Source organism: Coregonus clupeaformis, chromosome 11, assembly GCF_020615455.1.
Source record: "Coregonus clupeaformis isolate EN_2021a chromosome 11, ASM2061545v1, whole genome shotgun sequence".
Taxonomy (NCBI): domain Eukaryota; kingdom Metazoa; phylum Chordata; class Actinopteri; order Salmoniformes; family Salmonidae; genus Coregonus; species Coregonus clupeaformis.
In genome coordinates this window covers 35,389,823-35,412,963 of record NC_059202.1, presented here as the reverse complement: position 1 = coordinate 35,412,963, position 23,141 = coordinate 35,389,823, and the positions used below count along the sequence as shown (strand labels likewise).

Here is a 23,141-nt window from a genome sequence, read left to right as displayed (position 1 = left end):
GGACTTTTCACGGTTTTGGTCTAGTTAGTAGTAGGAGGACTTTTCATCACAGTTTTGGTCTAGTTAGTAGTAGGAGGACTTTTCACGGTTTTGGTCTAGTTAGTGGTAGGAGGACTTTTCATCACAGTTTTGGTCTAGTTAGTAGTAGGAGGACTTCACAGTTTTGACTTAAAAGTAAGTCCTATATATTCAGTATATGCTAAAGAATAAGAACAGTTGTGTGGTTAAACATTTATTCCTAGGGCACTCTAAACAGTAATAATTGATCACATGTCATCTACTGCATATCAAATGTTTTTTTTTTTTTATAGGGTTCCCTCACAATGTAACAAACATTTACTGGCAACACCCTGATTATTCAAAACATCTATTTTCACATTTCTATATTGTTGACAGATTAGTAGTAGACAAAAAAGTCCCCCGAGAACTGGAATTATTGGGGAGCGAATCTCAGACAGGAAAATGCTCTGTCATTGCTGGTGGAGATCAATATGTCAGCCTCCATTTTGCTGAGTCAAATCTCACTGGGTACGTCTGAAATGGCACCCTATTCCCTATATAGTCTTTAGTCCAAAGTAGTGCACTATATAGGAGATAGGGTGCCATTTCAGATACAACACTGCACTGTTTATCTGGGAGCCATGCGTTCCAGAATGTGGTTGTAGATGGAATGTCCTCCCAGTCTTTGTTTGGGCAGATGTGTATTCCCTGTTAGAACTGCAGCTGGACCTGTTGGGCTTGGTATGAGTCGAAGTCCTCAGGGATTGTATCTAAAGGGAGAGGGCGAGATGTTAAGTCAATATAGAATCTGTGCATAGCAATAGGCCTACCTACATGAGTCATATTGTAAGTTAGTTGGTGTCTGTAGTACATCCAAATGTCTTTAATACAATACCAACGGACCAATATAATTAAAGGTGCAATCTGCAGTTGCTACATCCATTTTTGGACTCATAAATTAAGGATATGTACCCATTGATTCTTAAAGAATATAACTTATAGCTTAAGCTTAGTTCAACTATCGTACTGCATCAGAACCCAAAATATAAGCCTGTTTTACTCTGTTTATAAGCAAAGTAAATGTAAACACATAGCCTCAAAACATGGTTGAAACTATAATGTTGATATCATGGATAGTCAGTCCTTGCATCCATAGCGGTGTATATGAATTTGAGAGTGGTTACATTTCTCCAGCCCCATCCCTCAGCTTTTTACTGAAAAGGGTGGGGAAAACACTTGATTGTTTCAACTGCTGATTGCCTCATGTGTTTCTCTAAAGCCTCAAACTAGTTGTATGTGTACCAAGAGGTAATTTAAATGGAGTCTATATAAATGCAGCCACAGTATCACTTCATGCTAATGTGAAGGGATAGAAGCAGGCTAGAAACATAAGTCAATGTAGTTCCTCTTTAGCCAGAGACCAGTATCATCCATTTCTCAGTACAGGAATTATATTATCGGGATGCTGCTAGGCAATCATTCCCTAATTGATTCCCTGAGGTCATCATTCTCCTCCTCTACTTCCTGCTTGTTAGAAGGGTATTCTAAAGGGGGTTGGGGGGGTCGGCATTAGTGTGCTGCTCACCATTGCAGCGGTAGCGTAGGTTAGCCCAGATGATGTTCTCCTGGGAGAAGCAAAAGACACCCAGTCTGCCTCCTCTCATGGTGGTGTCTATGATGATGTCTGTGTCTGCCACTAGCTGAGGACCCTCATAGAAACGCACCCTGAACATGACACACACAAACGCAGAGAGGGAGACCAGTAAAGAACACCAAAATATGACAAAGGCTGCGTTTACACAGGCAGCCCAATTCTGATCTTTTGCCCAATGATTGGTCTTTTGACCAATCAGATCAGATCTTTTGCCAATAATTGTGCAAAGATCAGAGTTGGGCTGCCTGTGTAAATGCAGCCAAAGTAAGACCATCTCAAACCAGAATAGTTATGTTAGAACTTTACCTATTGTGGTAAAGAATACCAAATGGATAATATGATAAGAGAAAACATGCATGATAATAATTTCATGTTCAAGTTCATCAGTATGTGGTCTTATAAAATGTTGTCAGTTCAATCAGTTATACAAGTAATGCCACAAATTATAATTGAATATATTATCAAAGGACAATGTCATGTCATAAATGGCAAACTGCGCCAAAAGCCATCAAACGCCTATGACTTGTGTCTGATAGCAGCCTACTACCTGATGTAGCCATCTTGGGGCCTGTGTTGCAAGAACCAGCGGTAGGAGGTCTTGTCCTTCCAACCCACGTTGCGGGCGTCTTTCCACAGCAGCTTCACCTGGTCACTGGTGTCTCCGGTGTGCCACAGGGAGTTACGTAGATTCTCCCCTGGTCCCGTATTGGACTTCACAGCCTAGTCGTCAACACAATTGCATAGGCACCAATGTTACATAACTGTGGATCTCTTCCAATGTATCGATCTGGGCAGGTGTTTTAATACTTAAGCTCAAGGGGGGAGAAACTGGAAAATGTATCTATTCTATGTTGAGCTGGTATTTAGTCCTGGAGTAGAGTTAATCTTGGTCTAAGAAACTGGCCCTATGAGTATTACCTACAAAGGGTGAGTCATGTGTAGGTCAGACTATTGACCGAGTTGTGGTATGTTTGCATGAATTTGTATATGAATGTGACTTTTACTACATGACTAGATTAGTCATATATAGGATGTGCATATAGGATTTTGTTGTACCTTCAGTTGGATCCCTGGTTCTGCCACAGCTCGGAACGGATTGGCCTGCCAATAGATCTGCTCAACCTGTTTCCACATCACTACATAGAAGGAGGAAGAGTCCTGGTAGCCAAAGATGAAGCCTGCATAGTCGTCGTCCGTTACCGTATTCACATGGAACGTCCCTTCGAAGTCAACGCCGTTGAAAGCCGTGTAACCTTGAGGGAATGGCGTGAGTTTGGGTCAGGGTATGTTTCAGAAGGTCATACCTAACTCGGTTTATTGAATGAATCCAACGTGAGACGGCGTGATTGTTGCTCCTACCAACAGCCAGTCCAGGGTCACTGTTCATAGTTTGGACGATCTCTCTTCCCTGTGGAAAGAGAAACAGAGAAAATGATGGAACTTAAGCAGTTGACATGTCTCCTGGCACTGATTTGTATATACTGTTACATCCTTTGATTTAGATGAGATGTAATGCATGCATCAATACCTGATCGAGCACCACCCAATTAGGGTCTATCTGTGCGTCTCCCTCCGGGTCCAGCACCACTGTCTGGTAGGCCCTGAAGTCTGTGAGAGTGACCTCAGCGTTCTCTGGGCACACATCGATGCTGTCAATGATGGTGTCATTGTCAAAGTCGTTCTCACACACATTCCCAACTCCATCACCTGTAACAAGGAGATCGACGCAATATGTGACTTTGAAGACACAGGATAACATTACTGTCAACATGACACGGATATATTGGAGAACTGTTTTGAAACAGGTGCTAGACTCACCGTCAGAGTCCTCCTGTAGGGGGTTGGGGATGAGGCGACAGTTGTCTGGTCCCGGGGGAAGAAGGTCAGGAATACCATCATTGTCATCGTCATCGTCACACTCGTCCCCCAGGCCATCCTTGTCCGTGTCCAGCTGGGCGCTGTTGATGACCGCAGGGCAGTTGTCCTGAGAGTCCTGGTGACCATCACCATCACTGAGAATGGTAGAAAGATAGTTGGGGTAGGATTCAGCATTGGATACTATTTTACTGTTGTTCTCACTGTTGTGGGTTTCTGAAAGTTTAAGTGTTGAACCAAAGTCATTACATAACATATAAAATAAGAATTGGAAGGTTTTTAGTAATGGAGTACCAATAGATTGGAACGACACGGACAGGTCTAGAATGGTTAAAGGCAGGGAGGTGGCAAGAAAGCTAGTAACACTACTATACCTGTCCTTATTGGTGTCACAAGGGTCTCCGATCAAGTCGTTGTCCATATCCAACTGTGGAAACATAAATATCACTCAAACAAACAAAAGTTTGTTACGCTGTTATGTACAACATACTATAATGACTAGAATGTGTAAAAGTACAGCCAAACATGGAAATCAGAAACCAGACCTGGTCAGGGTTGCGAACGTAGGGGCAACTGTCACAGGCATCTCCGACTTTGTCCCTATCTCGATCCTTCTGGTCAGCATTGGGAACCCTTTTGCAGTTGTCCAGGTTATTGGGGATTCCTGTAGTAGGGAAGATTATCTTTGTCATATGTCAACTGACATGTATTACAGCAATGGCAGAATCCGTCTTGTCACGGTCAAATACTGTCCATGCATACTTACCGTCGCCATCAATGTCTTCGTCACATTCGTCACCCAGTCTATCAACATCAGTGTCTTTCTGGTCGTTGTTTTTGATCATACGGCAGTTGTCACAGGCGTCTCCAAAGTCGTCTTCGTCCACATTTCTTTGGTTGACATTTGGTACCAGCACACAGTTGTCCTACCAAAGAGGCATCAGAGTCTTATCAGAGCCTGTCTTTACACTAAGATACAAAATAGGGTGTAAAGGCTTGTAAGCATGACACAGCAAAACAGCCAGTGTGTGTGTGTGTGTGTGAGAGAGAGAGAGAGAGAGAGAAAGAGAGAGAGAGACCAGTAACCTGTGTATTTAAGATTCCATCCCCATCTGCATCCTCATCGCAGGCGTCTCCTATACCATCCTTGTCTGCGTCCTCTTGGCCAGAGTTGGGTACTGTTAGACAGTTATCCTATATAAAGCACATGACAGTGACTTCGTTTTTATACTTTTTATTTTCCTTTCTGTTCCAAATAGTATAGTCATGGATTTCCATAGTCTTTTCAAGGAGACAAAAGTGTATTACCTTGGCACAGTTCCTCTCGGTGCATTCCAGTTTCTCATCAGGGAAGCCATCAATGTCAATATCAGAGCCGCAGAAGTAGCCATTGCCAGCCCATCCCACCCCACACTGTGAATCAGGATAAAGCCAGAGTTATGGACTGTACTGTATATGGAATGTGAATTAACATTCAATTCCATATCAGCTGAATCAATAGAGAGCTATAGACAACATGTATTAAAGGAACAGTATACATTTTGACTGTATTCATATTGACATTGATCCATTGCAACATAATTGTATCCCATTACCTGACACTCTATTTTCCCATCTCGTTGGACAATGCACTCTCCGCTGGCATGGCAGGGGTTGGGCTGGCCATTACCACACGCTCTCTCAGGCTTACAGCCCTTGCGCTGATCCCCAACATAGCCTGCCTTACAGGGGCCACACCTAAACGAGCCCTGACAACAACAAACACAACCAACACATTATAAACTTCGTTTCTCAAGACCTCAGAGGAAAGACTTCTGGATTTTCTAATAATAAATAGTATTTGAGTGGCATTTACTGGTTATAATTGAAACTTACAGGTGTGTTTACACAGTTGGAATTTTCCACACAACCTCCATTCTTGGGTCCTTCGCACTCATTGATGTCCTTGCAGACCTGGGTAGAATTAAAATACAAAAAAGAAAGCCCTAATGCATATATCGTCCATCTTCAAACAAAACCTTACATGTTGCCAATGCCAAGCTCATAAGCTTTTTGCTTGAGCCAAAATGGCTACCTGTTTGTTTTTAGTGGTGTAGGAGAGGCCTACTCCCTGCACCTGGGGGCCGGTGTAGCCAGTTGGACAGGGGCCACAGCGGAAGCCTGGGGACGTGTTTATGCAACGCACACTCACGTGGCAAGGCTTCACCACACACTACACAGGAGAGGGGAGAGAGGGCATTAACATGTTCAAAATGTGACTCTTCAATAGGTATTAGAACTCGCCATTGAGATATCATGAAATCAGACACTTTAACAGTTGATTTAAAACCAACATACACAATAGCTTGTGTAATACACATTATAAACATACACAAAAAAAATTATGCACGCATGACTGTAAGTCGCTTTGGATAAAAGCGTCTGCTAAATGGCATATTATTATTATTATTATAAACTGGGGGGGTTTGAGCCCTGAATGCTGATTGGCTGACAGCCATGGTATATCAGACCGTATTCCACGGGTATAACAAAACATTTATTTTTACTGCTCTAATTACGTTGGTAACCAGTTTATAATAGCAATAAGGCACCTCGAGGGTTGGTGGTATATGGCCAATATACCACGGCTAAGGGCTATATCCAGGCACTCCGCATTGCGTAGTGCGAAGGAACAGCCCTTAGCCGTGGTATATTGGCCATATACCACATCCCCTTGGGCCTTATTGCTTAAATAACACATACTGTGAGTACGTGGTCATATTTCAATCTAGGCCCACTACAGAATACTAGGTGACATTTTGGGGGGGGGGGGTTTGCTCAAGTGTCCTACCTCATCCACATCCATGCAGTGGGTACCGTTGCCCACCATGCCCTCAGGGCAGGGGCCACACTTGATGCCCCCGGCTGTTTCAATGCACTTTACCCCCGGGTGGCAGGGGTTAGGGTCACAGGAGGGGCGAGGGGGACCTTGCATGCCTAGAGGGGAAGAGGGTGATACACCAATTCATCAGCCGAGTAGACCACCTGAATGAATGTTCTGAATTGTAGCGCTCTCCTGTACAATGTCTCCATCTACTGGAGGTTATAAACAAAATTGGCTCATTCATCCAACCTCCTCTCCCCTGTAACTATTCCCCAGGTCGTTGCTGTAAATGAGAATTTGTTCTCAGTCAACTTACCTGGTAAAATAATAGCATTTTCCATTTGTTTACATTTTCCATTAAATATTAATATGTTGATGTATGTACTGTATATATTCAAAAGTACATGAGAGCCAATGGTATGATACATTTACCATATTTACATACAATTGAGATAGCAATCATGCTGTTGATATATTGGTGTAATGTACTATGTGGAAAGTATACATAGTTATATATTAATTATGTACTTATTCATGTATGTACTGTATAGGGCGGCAGGTAGCTTAGTGGTTAAGAGCGTTGTGCCAGTAACCGAAAGGTCGCTGGTTCTAATCCCTAAGCTGACTAGGTGAAAAATCTGTCGATGTGCCCTTGAGCAAGGCACTTAACCCTAATTGCTCCTGTAAGTCGCTCTGGATAAGAGCGTCTGCTAAATGACCAATTTATTTATTCAAAATACAGTAACTGTATTATGTGCCTGAAAGAGCTCTAGCTTGCTCCACCACAGTATTTACTGCCATCCAACTGGGAGATCTATTTCTGCTGGCTGGCCTAGGCTACTCACCACAGGCTTCACACTCCATCACTGTGTTCTTCAGGAACACAATCTCTTGGATCTACATGGAGGTACAAAGACACTATTAGTTCACATTATTATACTGTATGGGACCATGTACTGAACCTGACATCCTCACAGAGAGTTGCCCTGTATGTCCAAACAGCGGCTTTACCTGTTGCTTCAGCAGTTCTTTGATCTCAGCAAGAGCTTGATTCGTTCCCTTGATCTGATTGATGATTTCTCCATCTGAAAATGAAATATTTCATAATACTGTATTAGCGACACATTAGCAATGGACAGATCATCTTTGAGTCATACTCCCACATCCTTTTCCAGTATACTAAGTTTCAACCAAAGTCAAAGAACTAGTCAGTTGACACTAAGAATATACATTTTAGGTGAATGGGGTATTACCATCATAGGATGCCAAGATCAACTCAGACTAATGTCAACCCCACCAAAGTCCTCCTCATGTTGCAACTGAATGTTAGGCACGTCACAAAGCTCCTGCTCATACACTCTTAGAAAAAAAAGTGCTATTTAGAACCTAATTAGGGTTCTTCGGCTGTTCACATAGCAGAACCCTTTGAATAATTATTTTTTGGTTCTAGGTAGAACCGTTCTGCCTAGAACCAAAAAGGGTTATCCTATGGGGACAGCTGAAGAAACAATTTAGAACCCTTTTTTTTCTAAGAGTGTACCTCATTCCTCTTCTTGTGACATTGTTTTGGATGCACATCTGTGTTGGACTCAAGACGTCAGTGAGCAATGAGTTGGGGATGCACTATGCAGATGTCCCTCTATAAAACAACATAGTCCACTACCCATTCATCATCTTTACTACCTGAGTGGGCTCTCTGCCTCTGCACTACTATCCCCCTGCCACAAGAGCTGGCATTCCAAGACTATCCATTGGCCTGAATCACATGCATACTCAAACACAGAGACTTACATGTCATGGGGTTTGTGCAAAAATGCTTTTTCATACCGCTGCAAAACCAATTTTTCTCAAATATGGGTCGATAAGGAATTTATAAAAAATTTCACACTCATTTCAATGTGAAAGATATCGAACAGGAGCTTGGAAAGAACAGAGCAGATACTATACTGGAGTCTGTGGTTTGGTTTCACAGTTGTTGGCAAGAATCATGGAAAGGTCACTCACTTTAAGGCTTAATTATGGACTCCTGTGGAAGTTAGATTTACAGGCCCTGAGGTCTGGGCCTCATCCAGGAAGAGGTGTCCCAGATGAATAGGATGCTGGGATAACCTGGTGTGTGGGGCCTGTTGTGCTGCTCCAACAGAAACCTACTAGATATATCAATTGACCTGGGCCAACTCCTCAGGGATCTGTATTGTGTCAACGTCTCTTGAGCATGGAGGAGAGGAAGTGTGGTCTTCACATTAGGATCTGAAATGTTTTCTGAATGAATTCCAAGCAAACAGGCTCCAGAAATAATGGTGTGAACACTACCAATGACACTACCAGTGTGATTTAGTCACATTGCCAGACTGACAAGTTTCTCAACAGCATAAGCTGCTGAATGAATCAGCCCATTGGCCATGAAGATGATAGGACTTACGAATTCAGTTTAGTAAATGAATGCTGAATTAATTAATTGTATTCTATTTCAGGAATATGCTTAATAAAAACAGTTACATTCAATTGGGATGATTATCAAATAAACTTAGCATTTTAGACTAATATGATTTTACGTGCCATTGACAATACATTAATTTTACATTTATCATAGGCTCCCAAAACGATTTTATCTCTGAAGTCGGTAACACGTTATAATAACTTCCAAGAATAAGCATTAATCAACAATTTATATACTATAAATAATACCTAACATTTAGAAACATTTATAAGCATTTATAAGCATAACAATTCATAAGCATTTATAACATTTAGAATAATTAATGAAGCATTTATAAATGCCTTATTCATGACACAGTTATTATAAAGTGTTACCAGACTTTCAAATCTCTCCAACATTTTTGACCTACAAGTACAGTACCGGTCAGAAGTTTTAGAATACCTACTCATTCAAGGGTTTTTCTTTATTTTTACTATTTTCTACATTGTAGAATAATAGTGAAGACATCAAAACTATGAAATAACACATATGGAATCTTGTAGTAACCAAAAAAGTGTTAAACAAATCAAAATATATTTTATATTTGAGATTCTTCAAATAGCCACCCTTTGCCTTGATGACAGCTTTGCACAATCTTGGCATTCTCTCAACCAGCTTCATGAGGTAGTCACCTGGAACGCAGTCTCCTGAGTGGCGCAGTGGTCTAAGGCACTGCATCGCAGTGCTAACTGTGCCACTAGAGATCCTGGTTCGAATCCAGGCTCTGTCGCAGCCGGCCGCGACCGGGAGACTCATGGGCGGTGCACAATTGGCCCAGCGTCGTCCAGGGTAGGGGAGGGAATGGCCGGCAGGGATGTAGCTCAGTTGATAGAGCATGGCGTTTGCAACGCCAGGGTTGTGGGTTCGATTCCCACGGGGGGCCAGTATAAAAAAAAATATGTATTCACTAACTGTAAGTCGCTCTGGATAAGAGCGTCTGCTAAATGACTAAAATGTAAATGTAAAATGTTAATTAACAGGTGTGCCTTCTTAAAAGTTAATTTGTGGAATTTATTTCCTTCTTAATGCGTTTGAGCCAATCAGTTGTGTTGTGACAAGGTATGGCGGGTATACAGAAGATAGCCCTATTTGGTAAAAGTTATTCTCACTACAGATACTAAAGTGATGATAGACATACCTCTCTGACCAACTACTAGGTCACTGCTCACACTGAGAGAAATCACCAACACCAGGATCCACAGCATGTTCTCATTTGCCCTTAGACGTCTCTACGGCAACAGACAAGTAAAGGTATGCGAAGTCTGGAGCCACTGTGTGAAGTCTGGTGTGGTTCGACTGGGTCCTTTATCCAAATTCTGCCCCGTGTCTTCAAGTAGGACCAGAGAAGGCTCCTGCAGCAGGGTTTGGAGAGGCTGAGATAGAGTGGGATCTGTCTCCTCTCCTGCCTGCCTTTTTATACATCTCTCCTAGAGTGACATCACTTCCGCCCTACTAAGCCACAGTATGTATTGTTTTTCCACAGATAAAATGAAAGAACTTGTGAAACCAGAACCTGGAAGCTGTCCACAAAAGGATAATTTTGCTATTTGATTTTGAATTTTAAGACCCTTGAAGAATCAAAACAATATTCCCAATAATTATTTGATACAAAATTGTATTTGGCCTTAGTGCTATTAGCCCATACAAACACACTGAATAACATATTCACTACATGGAACAACAGATAGTCCCCCCCAAAAAATCTAAAGGAAGTTTGTTCTGAAGTCTCTGTCCTATATCTCAGAGATATAAGAAAGATCAGGAAACATTTGTTATTATTTTGGCACTAAACAGTTTTGGAACTAAACAGTGTCCATACAGTATATAGTGTACTTCCATTCATTTTTTTCAACAGGTACCGGGGGACCTTCAGATGAGACTTGTAAAGCCTGTGGGCATCCTAGAGCAAAACGTGTATGTGTTCGTGACAGTCTCACCTTTCCACAAAGGGGTCATATTAGTATGTAGCCCAAACTCTTCGGATGCTACAGACAAAAGTTAGCAGATCGGCTGTACTGACTTCAGACGAGTCCCAAGACGCTTGTGGGGGACATAGAGCAGAACAGAGAACACCATAGTATTCGTGAGAGTCTCATCTTTCCATAGAGGGGTCATAACCATTCTGACGCTACAGACCGATTTATGGGATGTCTCATGGTCTGACAAACACTGCTCCAGTTCTGTCACCTTTCACCACAGATGCGGAAGTGTGACATAGGCGGATGCGGTGGATTGAGACATCCAATGCAAAAAACTGATATCTCTATCTTAAAATGACGGATTGGGGTGAAGACATTTAAAACCAATTTGTCTCTGTTACAACCAACTGGTCTCTGTTACTCTGTTACAACCAACGGGTCTCGGTTACAACCAACTGGTCTCTGTTAAAACCAACTGGTCTCTGTTACAACCAACTGGTCTCTGTTACAACCAACTGGTCTCTGTTACAACCAACTGGTCTCTGTTAAAACTAACTGATCTCTGTTACAACCAACTGGTCTCTGTTACAACCAACTGGTCTCTGTTAAAACTAACTGGTCTCTGTTACAACCAACTGGTCTCTGTTACAACCAACTGGTCTCTGTTACAACCAACTGGTCTCTGTTACAACCAACTGGTCTTTGTTACTACAACCAGTATACAACCTAACCATGACCAGTATACAACCTGACCATCATAATGATGTCATCATGCTAGTAGGCCTAATCAGTTTAGCAACTAAATTATCAGCTTATCAAATAAATAAAGCATTAAGAGAGAAACCAATAAGCAGCATGAACTGAAACTGACCATGCCTCAAGTCTTCAATCATCTATTAAGTTATTATGAATTTGAATGTTGAGTATTTTTTCTGATCAGGTTGTCTATTGGGTACACCTCATGGACATCACAACTTTTATTAAAAGAAAGGGGGGACCCAGATCAACTCCAGTATTTGCTTGAACCCTGATTTACCACTGATTGCATGGGAAGCATGGATTTGTGTTGTATGTTTTGTTTGCCAGTGATGGAACCAACAGATGTTGGTTGCATTCCAGTGCAGGCACCCCTGAGGCTTTGTGGTGCATGCACTTTGACTGGCTTTCATGACTTCCAGTACATTTATCCTAGCTCCCTCCTTAACCCTCGGTGAGAGGGAAGCCTCCTCCTGGTCCCTCACTGGAAAAACTAATCAAGAAGCCCTGACTTCTGTCTTCGCTACTAGCTTGAATGCTTCGATGGTGATCTCAGAAGGGAAACAAAATTACACTACATTTGACTGTCTCTTTGACTCTCTCTACAAACTGTTATGTCAGAGGGTAGATAAAAAGGGAAGGCATGGGGTTGACTTCAAGGCATCTCTTTCTAAAGATGTTGATGTTTCTTTGGGTGTTTTGGACATGGACTCGAAGGTTGGCAGGAAAAACAAGGTGATGCATGACTTGTTCCCTTACAAGTCACCTTTGATGGTCCAAGTCCAACTCTGGAAAAACGTTAATACTTTTCTCTAGTTGTGCATTTAAACTTTGAGCCAGGCTGACGAATCTGAGAATACACTGAATCTTTCTGTGTCCTCAATAGCTCTCTGTGCTGACTTTTGGTTTCACTTGAAAAATAGCATTGTTTTCTGTATATGAGATGTGACTGAGGTGCATACAAAATAAGCTAGCGTTTCTATGAAGAGGGAAAATAAAGGGAATGCTTGTTCTTGGTCAGTGATCTCTTCTACTGCTGTGAGGTATGTAAGGGTCAGGGGTCAGGGGTTGTGACCAGGTTGTGACCTTCTGTAAAGTTAATCAGTGATGGTTCATTAGTGGTACTACAAAGGACAGGAAGTGAGACTAGTGCAAACAAACACAGACGTAATAACAAATAACTAATAACAAATAACAACAAATAATAACAAAGATAGCTAATAATGTAAGCATACTGTGTCCATAATAAGTATATAGGTTGTATGTTGGGAGCTTTTGGGAAAGAGCACAGTTAGAAAGATATGGCATATAGAAGCAAACCGGATGGACATCATGAAAATGATTGGAGAGGTTGAGAGTAGAAGATGTTCAGGAGCAAAAAAAATTACAATAAAAAAAAATATATATATATATATATAATAGAATTATTGTAAAATTAACTCTGTCCATAAGGTGTAGATAGTAAGTATAGACCGGAAGTAGAGGCCTGGGCATTGTTGTTCACTAATTTACTCCAAGTAGGGAAAGGATGGTGGGGTTGAAAAGTAATAAAGGGGAGTATATATATAAAAATATATATATAATAAAAAAAACATGGGGGATTGGAAGTGATGCAGACAATTACATTGATAGAAGATACAATCTATCTGCAATATTAAGCTGATCCATTCCCCCCAAAAAAAATAAAAAAATAAAAAATAAAAAACACAGACGTAGCTTCAGCTTACAACACCATTTTGAGTTCAGTATGACAACCCTTGAAGATACTTTTGTAATGACACTGCTCACTTTTCAATAAATTCAATTTCTTCATGGAAAAGTATATTGAGACATTCTCCTTAAATACCTGCATTTCTGTTGTTTTTTGCGTGGTCACTTGTTTTATTTAATGTGTTGTATATGGGTACAGTGGCAATTAGCCCTCATTGATATCTTTAACGTCTCAATATAAAAACAACATTTTATAAAATAATTCCTTACTATTAAGCTCTGTCAGATCCTCTCTTTTGCAAACAAAATTGATTGTAATTTGATGTTGCACATTTAAAAATATATATATTTCTATATGAATGCACAGCTTTCTTCTACCTCATACATTATTTTTTATGGTAACCTTTAACAACATATAACAATGTCATATACTAAACAAATTAATCAAAAAGTGTCACCACGTAAGAATTCTGACTTGCCTTTATTAATAAAGGACATGCATTTCACTTGTTTTCTTTGTAGAAAGCAGCCATGTATTCTTCACATTATATTACTTACTTCATGTTCTGTTGTATTGTCTGATTGATTCTGTTGTCTGATCTAGGGTCAGATTGTTCTTTTGATCCAATTTCTTTACATTACTGAAATAGGTCTGACAGGGTTTAAACCAAAACCATTGATAGCTTACAGCAAGAAGCATTGTAACAAAGCCCATCCTAAAACAATCAAGTAACTTGCAGTTCACTGTTATCCTCATGCTGTTGCACACAGTAACAGAGATATTCACGGATGAAAAATAAATACATAAATAAATATGTTTATTCTGTATGTACGGGCTGGGAGGATGATTTAAGTGTTTGACTTGACTTCGGTGAGCTATTTACAGAATCTCCATACTGTGTAATATGTCATAGAAAGCACAATTTGCTTCAATAGACTTGCTCATTTGCTCATTTGGTAAACATCAAACTGCCACTTTCCCCAGCAAGGAATGGGAGACTCCATCATGTCTAAATAAAAGGCTGGACTATGAGAGGAGATCAGATGCAGTTAGTTGTCGGGGGGACCTTTCCCCCCTTCACTGGTGTAGTAGTTTGCGTTCTACTCGGCTTTCTTGGACTTCCTCTTGCGGGTGCCTTCGCCGAGCTCCTCCTTGGTTTTGACTGGTGAGACGGGGGCGACGGGGGCTGGGGCAGGGGCGGTGTGGTGCTCCTCCTCACCATCTCCAAGAGGGGAGCCAAAGAGCAAGCGGCACACCCAAGACTCGATGAGGACGAAGGGAGAGCCGTGAGAGTGGCGGGCGGTCAAGATCACCTAAAAAAAATACTAATCATCAGTGTGGAAATATTTGCTTAGTTTGCGTAATTTCTAGTTGAGACAACCAAATTGCCATATAGTAGGATCACTATCAATTGTGTTTAATTGCTAATACTAATAGCAGATAATAGGATGTCAGAGGTAAGTATACTGAACAAAAATATAAACGCAACATGTAAAGTGTTGGTCTCATGTTTCCTGAGCTGAAATAAAAGATCCCAGAAATTTTCCATATGCACAAAAAGCTTATTTCTTTCAAATGTTGTGCACAAATTTGTTTACATCCCTGTTAGTGAGCATTTCTCCTTTGCCAAGATAATCCATCCACCTGACAGGTGTAGCATACCAAGAAGCTGATTAAACAGCATGATCATTACACAGGTGTACCTTGTGCTAGGGACAATAAAAGGCCACTCTAAAATGTGCAGTTTTGGCACACAACACAATTCCACAGATATCTCATGTTTTGAGGGAGTGTGCAATTGGCATGCTGACTGCAGGAATGTCCACCACCGTTGCCAGATAATTTAATGTTAATTTCTCTACCATAAGCCGCCTCCAACGTCGTTTTAGAGAATTTAGCAGTACGTCCAATCGGCCTCACAACCGCAGACCACGTGTAACCACGCCAGCCCAGGACCTCCACATCCGGCTTCTTCACCTGCGGGATGGTCTGAGACCAGCCACCCAGACAACTGATGAAACAGTGGGCTTGCACAACCGAAGAATTTCTGCACAAACTGTCAAAAACCAAGCTCATCTGTGTGCTCGTCGTCCTCGACAGGGTCTTGACCTGACTGCAGGTCGGCGTCGTAACCAACTTCAGTGGGCTAATGCTCACTTTCGATGACCACTGGTAAGCTCGAGAAGTGTGCTCTTCACAGATCCCGGTTTCAACTGTACCGGGCAGATGACAGACAGCGTGTATGGTGTGGTGTGGGTCGAGCAGTTTGCTGATGTCAACGTTGTGAACAGAGTGCCCCATCTGTGACCAACAGATACATATCTCTATTCCCTGTCATGTGAAATCCATAGTTTAGGGCGTAATTTATTTATTTCAATTGACTGATTTCCTTAAATGAACTGAACTCAGTAAAATCTTTGAAATTGTTGCATGTTGCATTTATATTTTTGTTCAGTGAGGTGAAAAATCTGTTCAGAATACAAATATACAGGTACAGTGCCTTGCAAAAGTATTCATACCCCTTGGCGTTTCTCCTATTTTGTTGCATTACAACCTGTAATTTAAATTGATTTTTATTTGGATTTCATGTAATGGACATACACAAAATAGTGAAATGAAAGAAATAACTTGTTTAAAAAAATTATACAAAATAAATATAAAGGAAAAGTGGTGCGTGCATATGTATTCACCCCCTTTGCTATGAAGCCCCTAAATAAGATCTGGTGCAACCAATTACCTTCAGAAGTCACATAATTAGTTAAATAAAGTCCACCTGTGTGCAATCTAAGTGTCACATAATCTGTCACATGATCTCAGTATATATATACACCTGTTCTGAAAGGCCCCAGAGTCTGCACTAAGCAAGGGGCACCACCAAGCAAGCGGCACCATGAAGACCAAGGAGCTCTCCAAACAGGTCAGGGACAAAGTTGTGGAGAAGTACAGATCAGGGTTGGGTTATAAAAAAATATCAGAAACTTTGAACATCCCACGGAGCACCATTAAATCCATTATTAAAAAATGGAAAGAATATGGCACCACAACAAACCTGCCAAGAGAGGGCCGCCCACCAAAACTCACGGACCAGGCAAGGAGGGCATTAATCAGAGAGGCAACAAAGAGACCAAAGATAACCCTGAAGGAGCTGCAAAGCTCCACAGCGTAGAATGGAGTATCTGTCCATAGGACCACTTTAAGCCGTACACTCCACAGAGCTGGGCTTTACGGAAGAGTGGCCAGAAAAATGCCATTGCTTAAAGAAATAAATAAGCAAACGCGTTTGGTGTTCGCCAAAAGGCATGTGGGAGACTCCCCAAACATATGGAAGAAGGTACTCTGGTCAGATGAGACTAAAATTGAGCTTTTTGGCCATCAAGGAAAACGCTATGTCTGGCGCAAACCCAACACCTCTCATCACCCCGAGAACACCATCCCCACAGTGAAGCATGGTGGTGGCAGCATCATGCTGTGGGGATGTTTTTCATCGGCAGGGACTGGGAAACTGGTCAGAATTGAAGGAATGATGGATGTTGCTAAATACATGGAATATTATTATTAAATTCTTGAGGGAAACCTGTTTCAGTCTTCCAGAGATTTGAGACTGGGACAGAGGTTCACCTTCCAGCAGGACAATGACCCTAAGCATACTGCTAAAGCAACACTCAAGTGGTTTAAGGGGAAACATTTAAATGTCTTGGAATGGCCTAGTCAAAGCCCAGACCTCAATCCAATTGAGAATCTGTGGTATGACTTAAAGATTGCTGTACACCAGCGGAACCCATCCAACTTGAAGGAGCTGGAGCAGTTTTGCCTTGAAGAATGGGCAAAAATCCCAGTGGTTAGATGTGCCAAGCTTATAGAGACATATATAAGGGAGCAAATGAGGGATACAAAGTATATTGAAAGCAGGTGCTTCCACACAGGTGTGGTTCGTGAGTTAATTAAGCAATTAACATCCCATGATGCTTAGGGTCATGTATAAAAATGCTGGTTAAGCCATTATTTTGGCTACCATGGCTATGCCCCCATAGGATGACAATGCCCCCATCCACAGGGCACAAGTGGTCACGATGTAAACCATATGCCATGGCCGTTTCAGTCACCATAGAGATTCTGGAGCGGTGCCTGAGACAGCATTTTCCACCACCATAAAAAATAATTTAAAAAAATGGAATTTTTCTCATGGAAGAATGGTGTGGCATCACTCCAATAGAGTTCCAGACACTTATAGAATCTATAGAGGGGTTGGTTGTTTAGCAACAAAACCGACGCGTGTGCAAATATGGGGCAAAACAGACGGGGTTGGCTTAGATTGCTGACAACATGTAAGCTAAATTTCGTCTTCAATGTTTATTGAAAACATAAATAAGTTTGCACAATGAACACTTGTTGTCTCTTAAATACATTGTTAGAGTTGTTGGTTAGCTAGCCATCTAGCGATTTTTTTTTTTGCCATATTAGCACTGACATTAAATAAATCAGTTAATACACCTCAAAACAAGACATGGTATCAAAAACAAGATGAAAGGAGCTGAAACGAGCCACTTACGATTCCCCACATGACAGTTTCTTGTCATTCTTGCTAGCAATCTGGTCATCCAGAATCACAACAACACAACACGCTGACTTCTGCCCCATGGAAGCACGCACATCGTTTTCGTGACGTTGTCAGCTAACCCATTTATGCCAAGGTGCAGTGAAACTGTTCTGGCTTGTGGTAGCCCAACGCCCTATTAAGACACTTTATGTTGGTGTTTCTTTTGTCTTGGCAGTTAACTGTACATTGAATCCATGAATTGGAAAATGTCAATTATTTTCCAGAAGGATTTTTGTTCATTCATTTACACAACTTATTGAGTTAAAGCATATTTGCCCCAATCCCTGTTCACTCACTAGTATGGACTTCAGGACCTACCTTGGTAGTAGCCATGAACAGAGTGAAAAGACAGATGAGGGTGCTCTTGGACACGGGAAGCAAGTGTGCCTCCTGAAGTGTAAACAGAATGGCTCCATACAGACTAGCTTTAGTAGGGCTGGAGAGGGAAACATTTTATGAAAATCAGACAAAGTCACACCGTCTCTTGATTAAAAAAACTATCCATTATTATCCATTTGGCAGCTTTAAGAGGGATAGTCCAGCCCAAATTCCAAATATTTTATATATTATAGATAGCCTTCAAATCAAGTTGTGTAAATACCTGATAACTTCAGGAGTTATAGATGTAAATATCAATATCAGATTATTTGCTGTAATAGAAAAATAAATCTTCAAAAACTAGAGCTGGGACCCCCTGAGCCCCCATGAAACGGCTTAGGTTACTAACAACCAGATATCTCAAATAAATCTCTCATGAGAGGAGGCAGCGACAAATGTTGGCGGCTGACATAAACCACAGAGCCGTGAGGGAAACCAACTCACAATGACATGTTGAGGATTTCATTGGTGTCGGGGCACCACACACCACGAAGCAGTTGCTCAAAATTGGAAATGAGAGCCACTCCGGACCCTGAGAGGATATAAATAGAAAGTACAAATAATTAGGACAAAGGTCTGTATCTCGCTTCACTGGTCTAATCTTCATTTTTCCTTCCTCCCCCTACAAAATGAACACACAGGGAGACACCAACCTTTGACGTAGCCGATGATTACCATGATGAGGAAGCCGTTATGGTAGGCATGATGGGCATGGTGCACGCCAGCTGCAATTTTACGAGCGCGGACAACCTCCTTTAAGGCTACCAGCACAAGCTTTACAGGCAGGAAAGCCACACATTTGTAGAACAGGTTAAATGGGCAGAAAAAGATGAGGTACCTGTTGTTACATTTCAGTGAACAAGAGAGAAACAAAAAAGGACATCTTTAATGTTGTGGTGGTGGTTTGGTTACTTGACAACAACGTTTCAAAAATAATTTCTAAATAATTCCTATCAAATTTAATCTATTTCAACAATCCTAGGCATATTTTATTTTACTAGGCAAGTCAGTTAAGAACAAATTCTTATTTACAATGACGGCCTACACCGGCCAAACCCGGACGACGCTGGGCCAATTGTGCGCCGCCCTATGGGACTCCCAATCACGGCCGGTTGTGATACAGCCTGGAATCGAACCAGGGGGTCTGTAGTGACACCTCAAGCACTGAGATGCAATGCCTTAGACCGCTGCGCCACTATACAGACAAAGGTTTTGCAGTTTCTCAGCAAAAACTAAACCAACGATGAAGATTAGAACATTAACCATTTAAAGATCTTACCAAATAGTGGAGGCTAGGAGAACGTGGCTGTTGTATTGAAAATAGTCCAGGGGGCAACCTCCGAGCAAAACGTCTGCTAAGATGTAGCTCGCAAAGCAATAGAGCATGGCACAAAGCCAAGAGGCCACAGGGCTCTTGCGAGCCACCTCCACTGACCCTGTAGAAGAATAAGGATTTAGATATTTTCTTCACACAAAGTCAGACATCGGTAACACTTTATAGTAACTCATAAATAATCCATTATTAATCCCTATAAATGTTTATAAACGCTTCATAAATTATTTGAAATGTAATAAATACTCATGATTTGTAATGCTTATAATGCTTATAAATGTTTCTAAATGTTAGTAAAGCATGAAGAACACATTTATTAATAGTTTATTTATTGTTTATTCATGCTTATTCATCACTGTTTTATGGCTTATCCCCACTGCCAAAGCTGACTCTTTCTCCTCTGTTCTCATCCTTCTAGATCTATCCGCTGCTTTCGACACCGTGAACCATCAGACCCTCCTCTCAGCCCTCTTAGGGCTGGGCGTCTCAGGCTCTCCACACTCTTGGATTGCATCCTACCTGGCAGGCCGCTCCTACCAGGTGACGTGGAGAGGATCTGTGTCTGCACCACGTACTCTCACTACTGGTGTCCCCCAGGGATCGGTTCTAGGTCCTCTCCTCTATACACCAAGTCATAGCCTCACATGGTCTCTCCTATCATTGCTATGAGAATGACATTCAACTACTTTTCTTCTGACACCCAGGTGGTGACACGCATCTCTGCGTGCCTGGCAGATATCTCAGCTTGGATGTTGGCCCACCACTCAGCTCAGCCCAGTCCAAGCTCTTCTCTGTCCTGGCACCCCAATGGTGGAACCAGCTTCCCCCTGAAGCTAGGACAGCAGAATCCCTGCCCATCTACTGAAAAAATCTGAAACCCTACCTCTTCAAAGGGTATCTTAAATAATCCCACAGCCAATTTTGTTTTGCCTTTCGTAAAAACATTTTTGAAAAAACATTTTGGTCATTTAGCAGACGCTCTTTTCCAGAGCGAATTACAGTAGTGAGTGCATACATACTAGCACTGACTTTGCTGATAGCTACTTTATTGAGGAAAAAGTACTTACTAGGATTGAGATATGTGGTTGTCCCACCTAGCTATCTGTGATGAATGCACTAACTAAGTCTCTCTGGATAACGGCGTCTGCTAAATGTTATTATAAAGTGTTAACGTGTGTGTACAATTCTGTTTTGGTTGGTTCTTCCTTAGCTCTCATCCCCACATCACATGTCTACCAACTTCCAACATTGAGTGAGTTACTCAAGGGTAAAGTTGCAGTACACACCACATGAGAAGGTCTCTGATCCTTTAACTCATCCATTACTCACTTATTAATTAACTTTACTCTTGAGTGTTACTGGTCATGAGGAAAGAGAAATCAAGTCTTACACTACAACCAAACAAACCACAAAGTAATTTAAAAAGGCCAAAGATACTACAATGAAACATCTATGGATCGTTGCAACATTGTGGAGTAAATCAGGATATGTGAGTCACCCTACTGGGCGCCAGAACTGTCAAGATCTAAAAGAACAGGTGTGATTCTGGGTGGAGGAGCGATTAGCCTGCTGTTTGACAGAAAACTGATCCCTAGAAATGTGGCCTAAAAATACACATTGCTCTATTTATTTTCCTGCCTCGCAAAGCAACTGGTAGGCCTGACATTAACTTTGACCCTTAACACCCCCAGCCCCCAAACTCATTCATGGGAACCAGGGAACCACTTCCAACATGTGACTCAGTGATTGGTTTACATAGGTCTAGGTCTAGGAACTCATGAGTCTTCTTAAAACCATTACTGGAGAGAGAAAAAATTTCCACCTGTTTTTACTAACCCATAATTAGGCTAACATTTATTTAAAGAGGCCAGGTAGGGAATTAGAGTATTTTAACATAAGGTTTTATAGGCCACTATAATTTATTTATAAAACATAAAACGGTGTCAAAAAGTAAATAATAAAATATTTCTAAGTAATTTCACAATTATTATGTGCAATTCCTTATTCAGTTTACCGTTCTGTGTGTGAACAAGGGAGATCCAGAAGGGTGGAATAGTGCTGGGATTTCATTAAACATGGACAACATAAGTGCTTTTGCCCATATTCTTTGTTTCTAAGAGGCTCGGCTGAAAATATTATAGAGTATTGTAGGTTTCACTTCTGACTAATACAATGTCAGTGAGGTCTTACAAACATGCATCATTAAAAAAGGTCTATGAACAAGCTTACTCTATAGCAGTGGAGACTTGATGTAGTGTGTAGCCCACTGACATCTATTTAAGGACATTCTATTTATTGCATAAGGGCCAAAGCTTTGGTATCAGATTTCATACAAGAGACCCTGTCTGTTTAAAGGGTTAAATATTAGGAAATGTGATGTATTAAAGAAAACTGGGTTAATATTTACATTTTAGTCATTTAGCAGACGCTCTGAGCGACTTACAGTTAGTGAGTGCATACATTTTTTTTTTTCATACTGGTCCCCCGTAGGAAACGAACCCACAACCCTGGCGTTGCAAACGCCATGCCCTACCAACTGAGCTACACGGGACTACACTCCTGTTGTGGTTTCTTAATTCTTCCCTCAAGGTATAAGCCAAGCCAATGTTATTTATGGGACAAATACAATTTTCATTCATTTACCAAAAGTGTATTGTGGCTTCCATTGTAGGCCTATAAGTTGCCAAAGTATTGCTTGTATAGGTGCATGTATCTATAGGTGTTATACTTTTCAGAGGTTGACAACTCATATAGGGTATAACCTAGCCAATATAGCCATCTATTTCAATGTTGACCTGTGTTATATTCTATAGCCTACATAATTATAAACTACTCTCAACCTCACAATCATTGTTGATATCATTTTTTGAACGTGCATTTATAGGGATTAAAAAAAACACTTACCTGGTTCATATTTGAGGTAGAGTATGGACACGATGTAATAAGCAAGATCAAAAACTGGAAACATTCCAATTTTTGAGAAAGTTTGGGCAACATCGCCCAAATTGAGGACTCCCAACACGTCCATGATTTAAGATTTATAACGCTACCGCATGTATCGTATATGATCACCGCGTAACTAGAATGTCAGTTGTCCGGCGACTCGCCACGAAGCCCCCCGTCTTCACGAGCAAAAACTGTGACACTCAAACCTTCCTATTAATATACCTCATCTGCACAGCCTTATCATTTGTTCTCGGCCGACCATTTTTTCTAAGCCAACTGGTCTTATTTGTCCGCTCCATTTAAAGGACATCCCCAACTCGTGACAGATAGCCTTTTCTTTTCGGATCCCGATTTTTTTATCAGATATGCAGTGATATAAATTATTTCATAAAATCTTTGAAGGACAGCTGGCCTAAGAAATATATTGACGATTTGCCATAGTGCTCTGCAAATAACACAAAGACAGAGAGAAAGCCAAGAGAAAGGACACACGATGCGCATGACACTATACCGGTTTACGGTTTATTTTACGATTACACGTTTTTATATAGGCCTAAATCGTGGGTAGCCTAATTTAATTGGCATTAGAACCTGATGTGAAAAATCGGTGCTGAATCCTATGGATATGCT

General features: G+C 41.2%; 2 protein-coding genes across 2 annotated transcripts; both read right to left on the bottom strand.

The window, feature by feature from the left end:
- Positions 1 to 200: 200 nt before the first annotated feature.
- On the bottom strand, positions 201 to 10,268 carry LOC121576864 (cartilage oligomeric matrix protein). Its single transcript, XM_041890410.1, has 19 exons — positions 10,010 to 10,268; positions 7,404 to 7,477; positions 7,238 to 7,289; positions 6,360 to 6,505; positions 5,604 to 5,741; positions 5,405 to 5,482; positions 5,125 to 5,277; positions 4,838 to 4,942; positions 4,616 to 4,723; positions 4,296 to 4,455; positions 4,075 to 4,193; positions 3,904 to 3,956; positions 3,473 to 3,666; positions 3,183 to 3,361; positions 3,014 to 3,062; positions 2,711 to 2,907; positions 2,202 to 2,374; positions 1,586 to 1,725; positions 201 to 770 (listed from the first exon to the last, which is right to left on the bottom strand). Exons 1-19 carry the CDS (start codon positions 10,074 to 10,076, stop codon positions 712 to 714), a joined length of 2,244 nt encoding a protein of 747 aa, XP_041746344.1. The 5' UTR covers positions 10,077 to 10,268; the 3' UTR covers positions 201 to 711.
- Positions 10,269 to 13,721: 3,453 nt separating this feature from the next.
- Positions 13,722 to 22,957, bottom strand: LOC121576863 (trimeric intracellular cation channel type A). The gene is made up of 6 exons (XM_041890409.2): positions 22,470 to 22,957; positions 19,512 to 19,668; positions 18,886 to 19,070; positions 18,677 to 18,764; positions 18,173 to 18,290; positions 13,722 to 14,570 (listed from the first exon to the last, which is right to left on the bottom strand). The coding sequence occupies exons 1-6, from the start codon at positions 22,591 to 22,593 to the stop codon at positions 14,358 to 14,360; spliced, it is 885 nt and encodes a 294-aa protein (XP_041746343.1). The 5' UTR covers positions 22,594 to 22,957; the 3' UTR covers positions 13,722 to 14,357.
- Positions 22,958 to 23,141: the final 184 nt, after the last annotated feature.

Bases quoted from the DNA above. Each gene is read 5' to 3' on its own strand.
- LOC121576863 (XM_041890409.2), bottom strand. From the start codon at position 22,593: ATGGACGTGTTGGGAGTCCTCAATTTGGGCGATGTTGCCCAAACTTTC. The intron at 19,071-19,511 runs GTAAGATCTTTA...ATGTAACAACAG, and splicing joins CTCCTAGCCTCCACTATTTG to GTACCTCATCTTTTTCTGCC. The intron at 14,571-18,172 runs GTAGGTCCTGAA...TATTTTTTTTAG, and splicing joins TGTTCATGGCTACTACCAAG to GTGATCTTGACCGCCCGCCA.
- LOC121576864 (XM_041890410.1), bottom strand. From the start codon at position 10,076: ATGCTGTGGATCCTGGTGTTGGTGATTTCTCTCAGTGTGAGCAGTGAC. The intron at 3,667-3,903 runs GTATAGTAGTGT...TACCATTCTCAG, and splicing joins TGTGACACCAATAAGGACAG to TGATGGTGATGGTCACCAGG. The intron at 3,063-3,182 runs GTATTGATGCAT...CTCTTTCCACAG, and splicing joins ATTGGGTGGTGCTCGATCAG to GGAAGAGAGATCGTCCAAAC.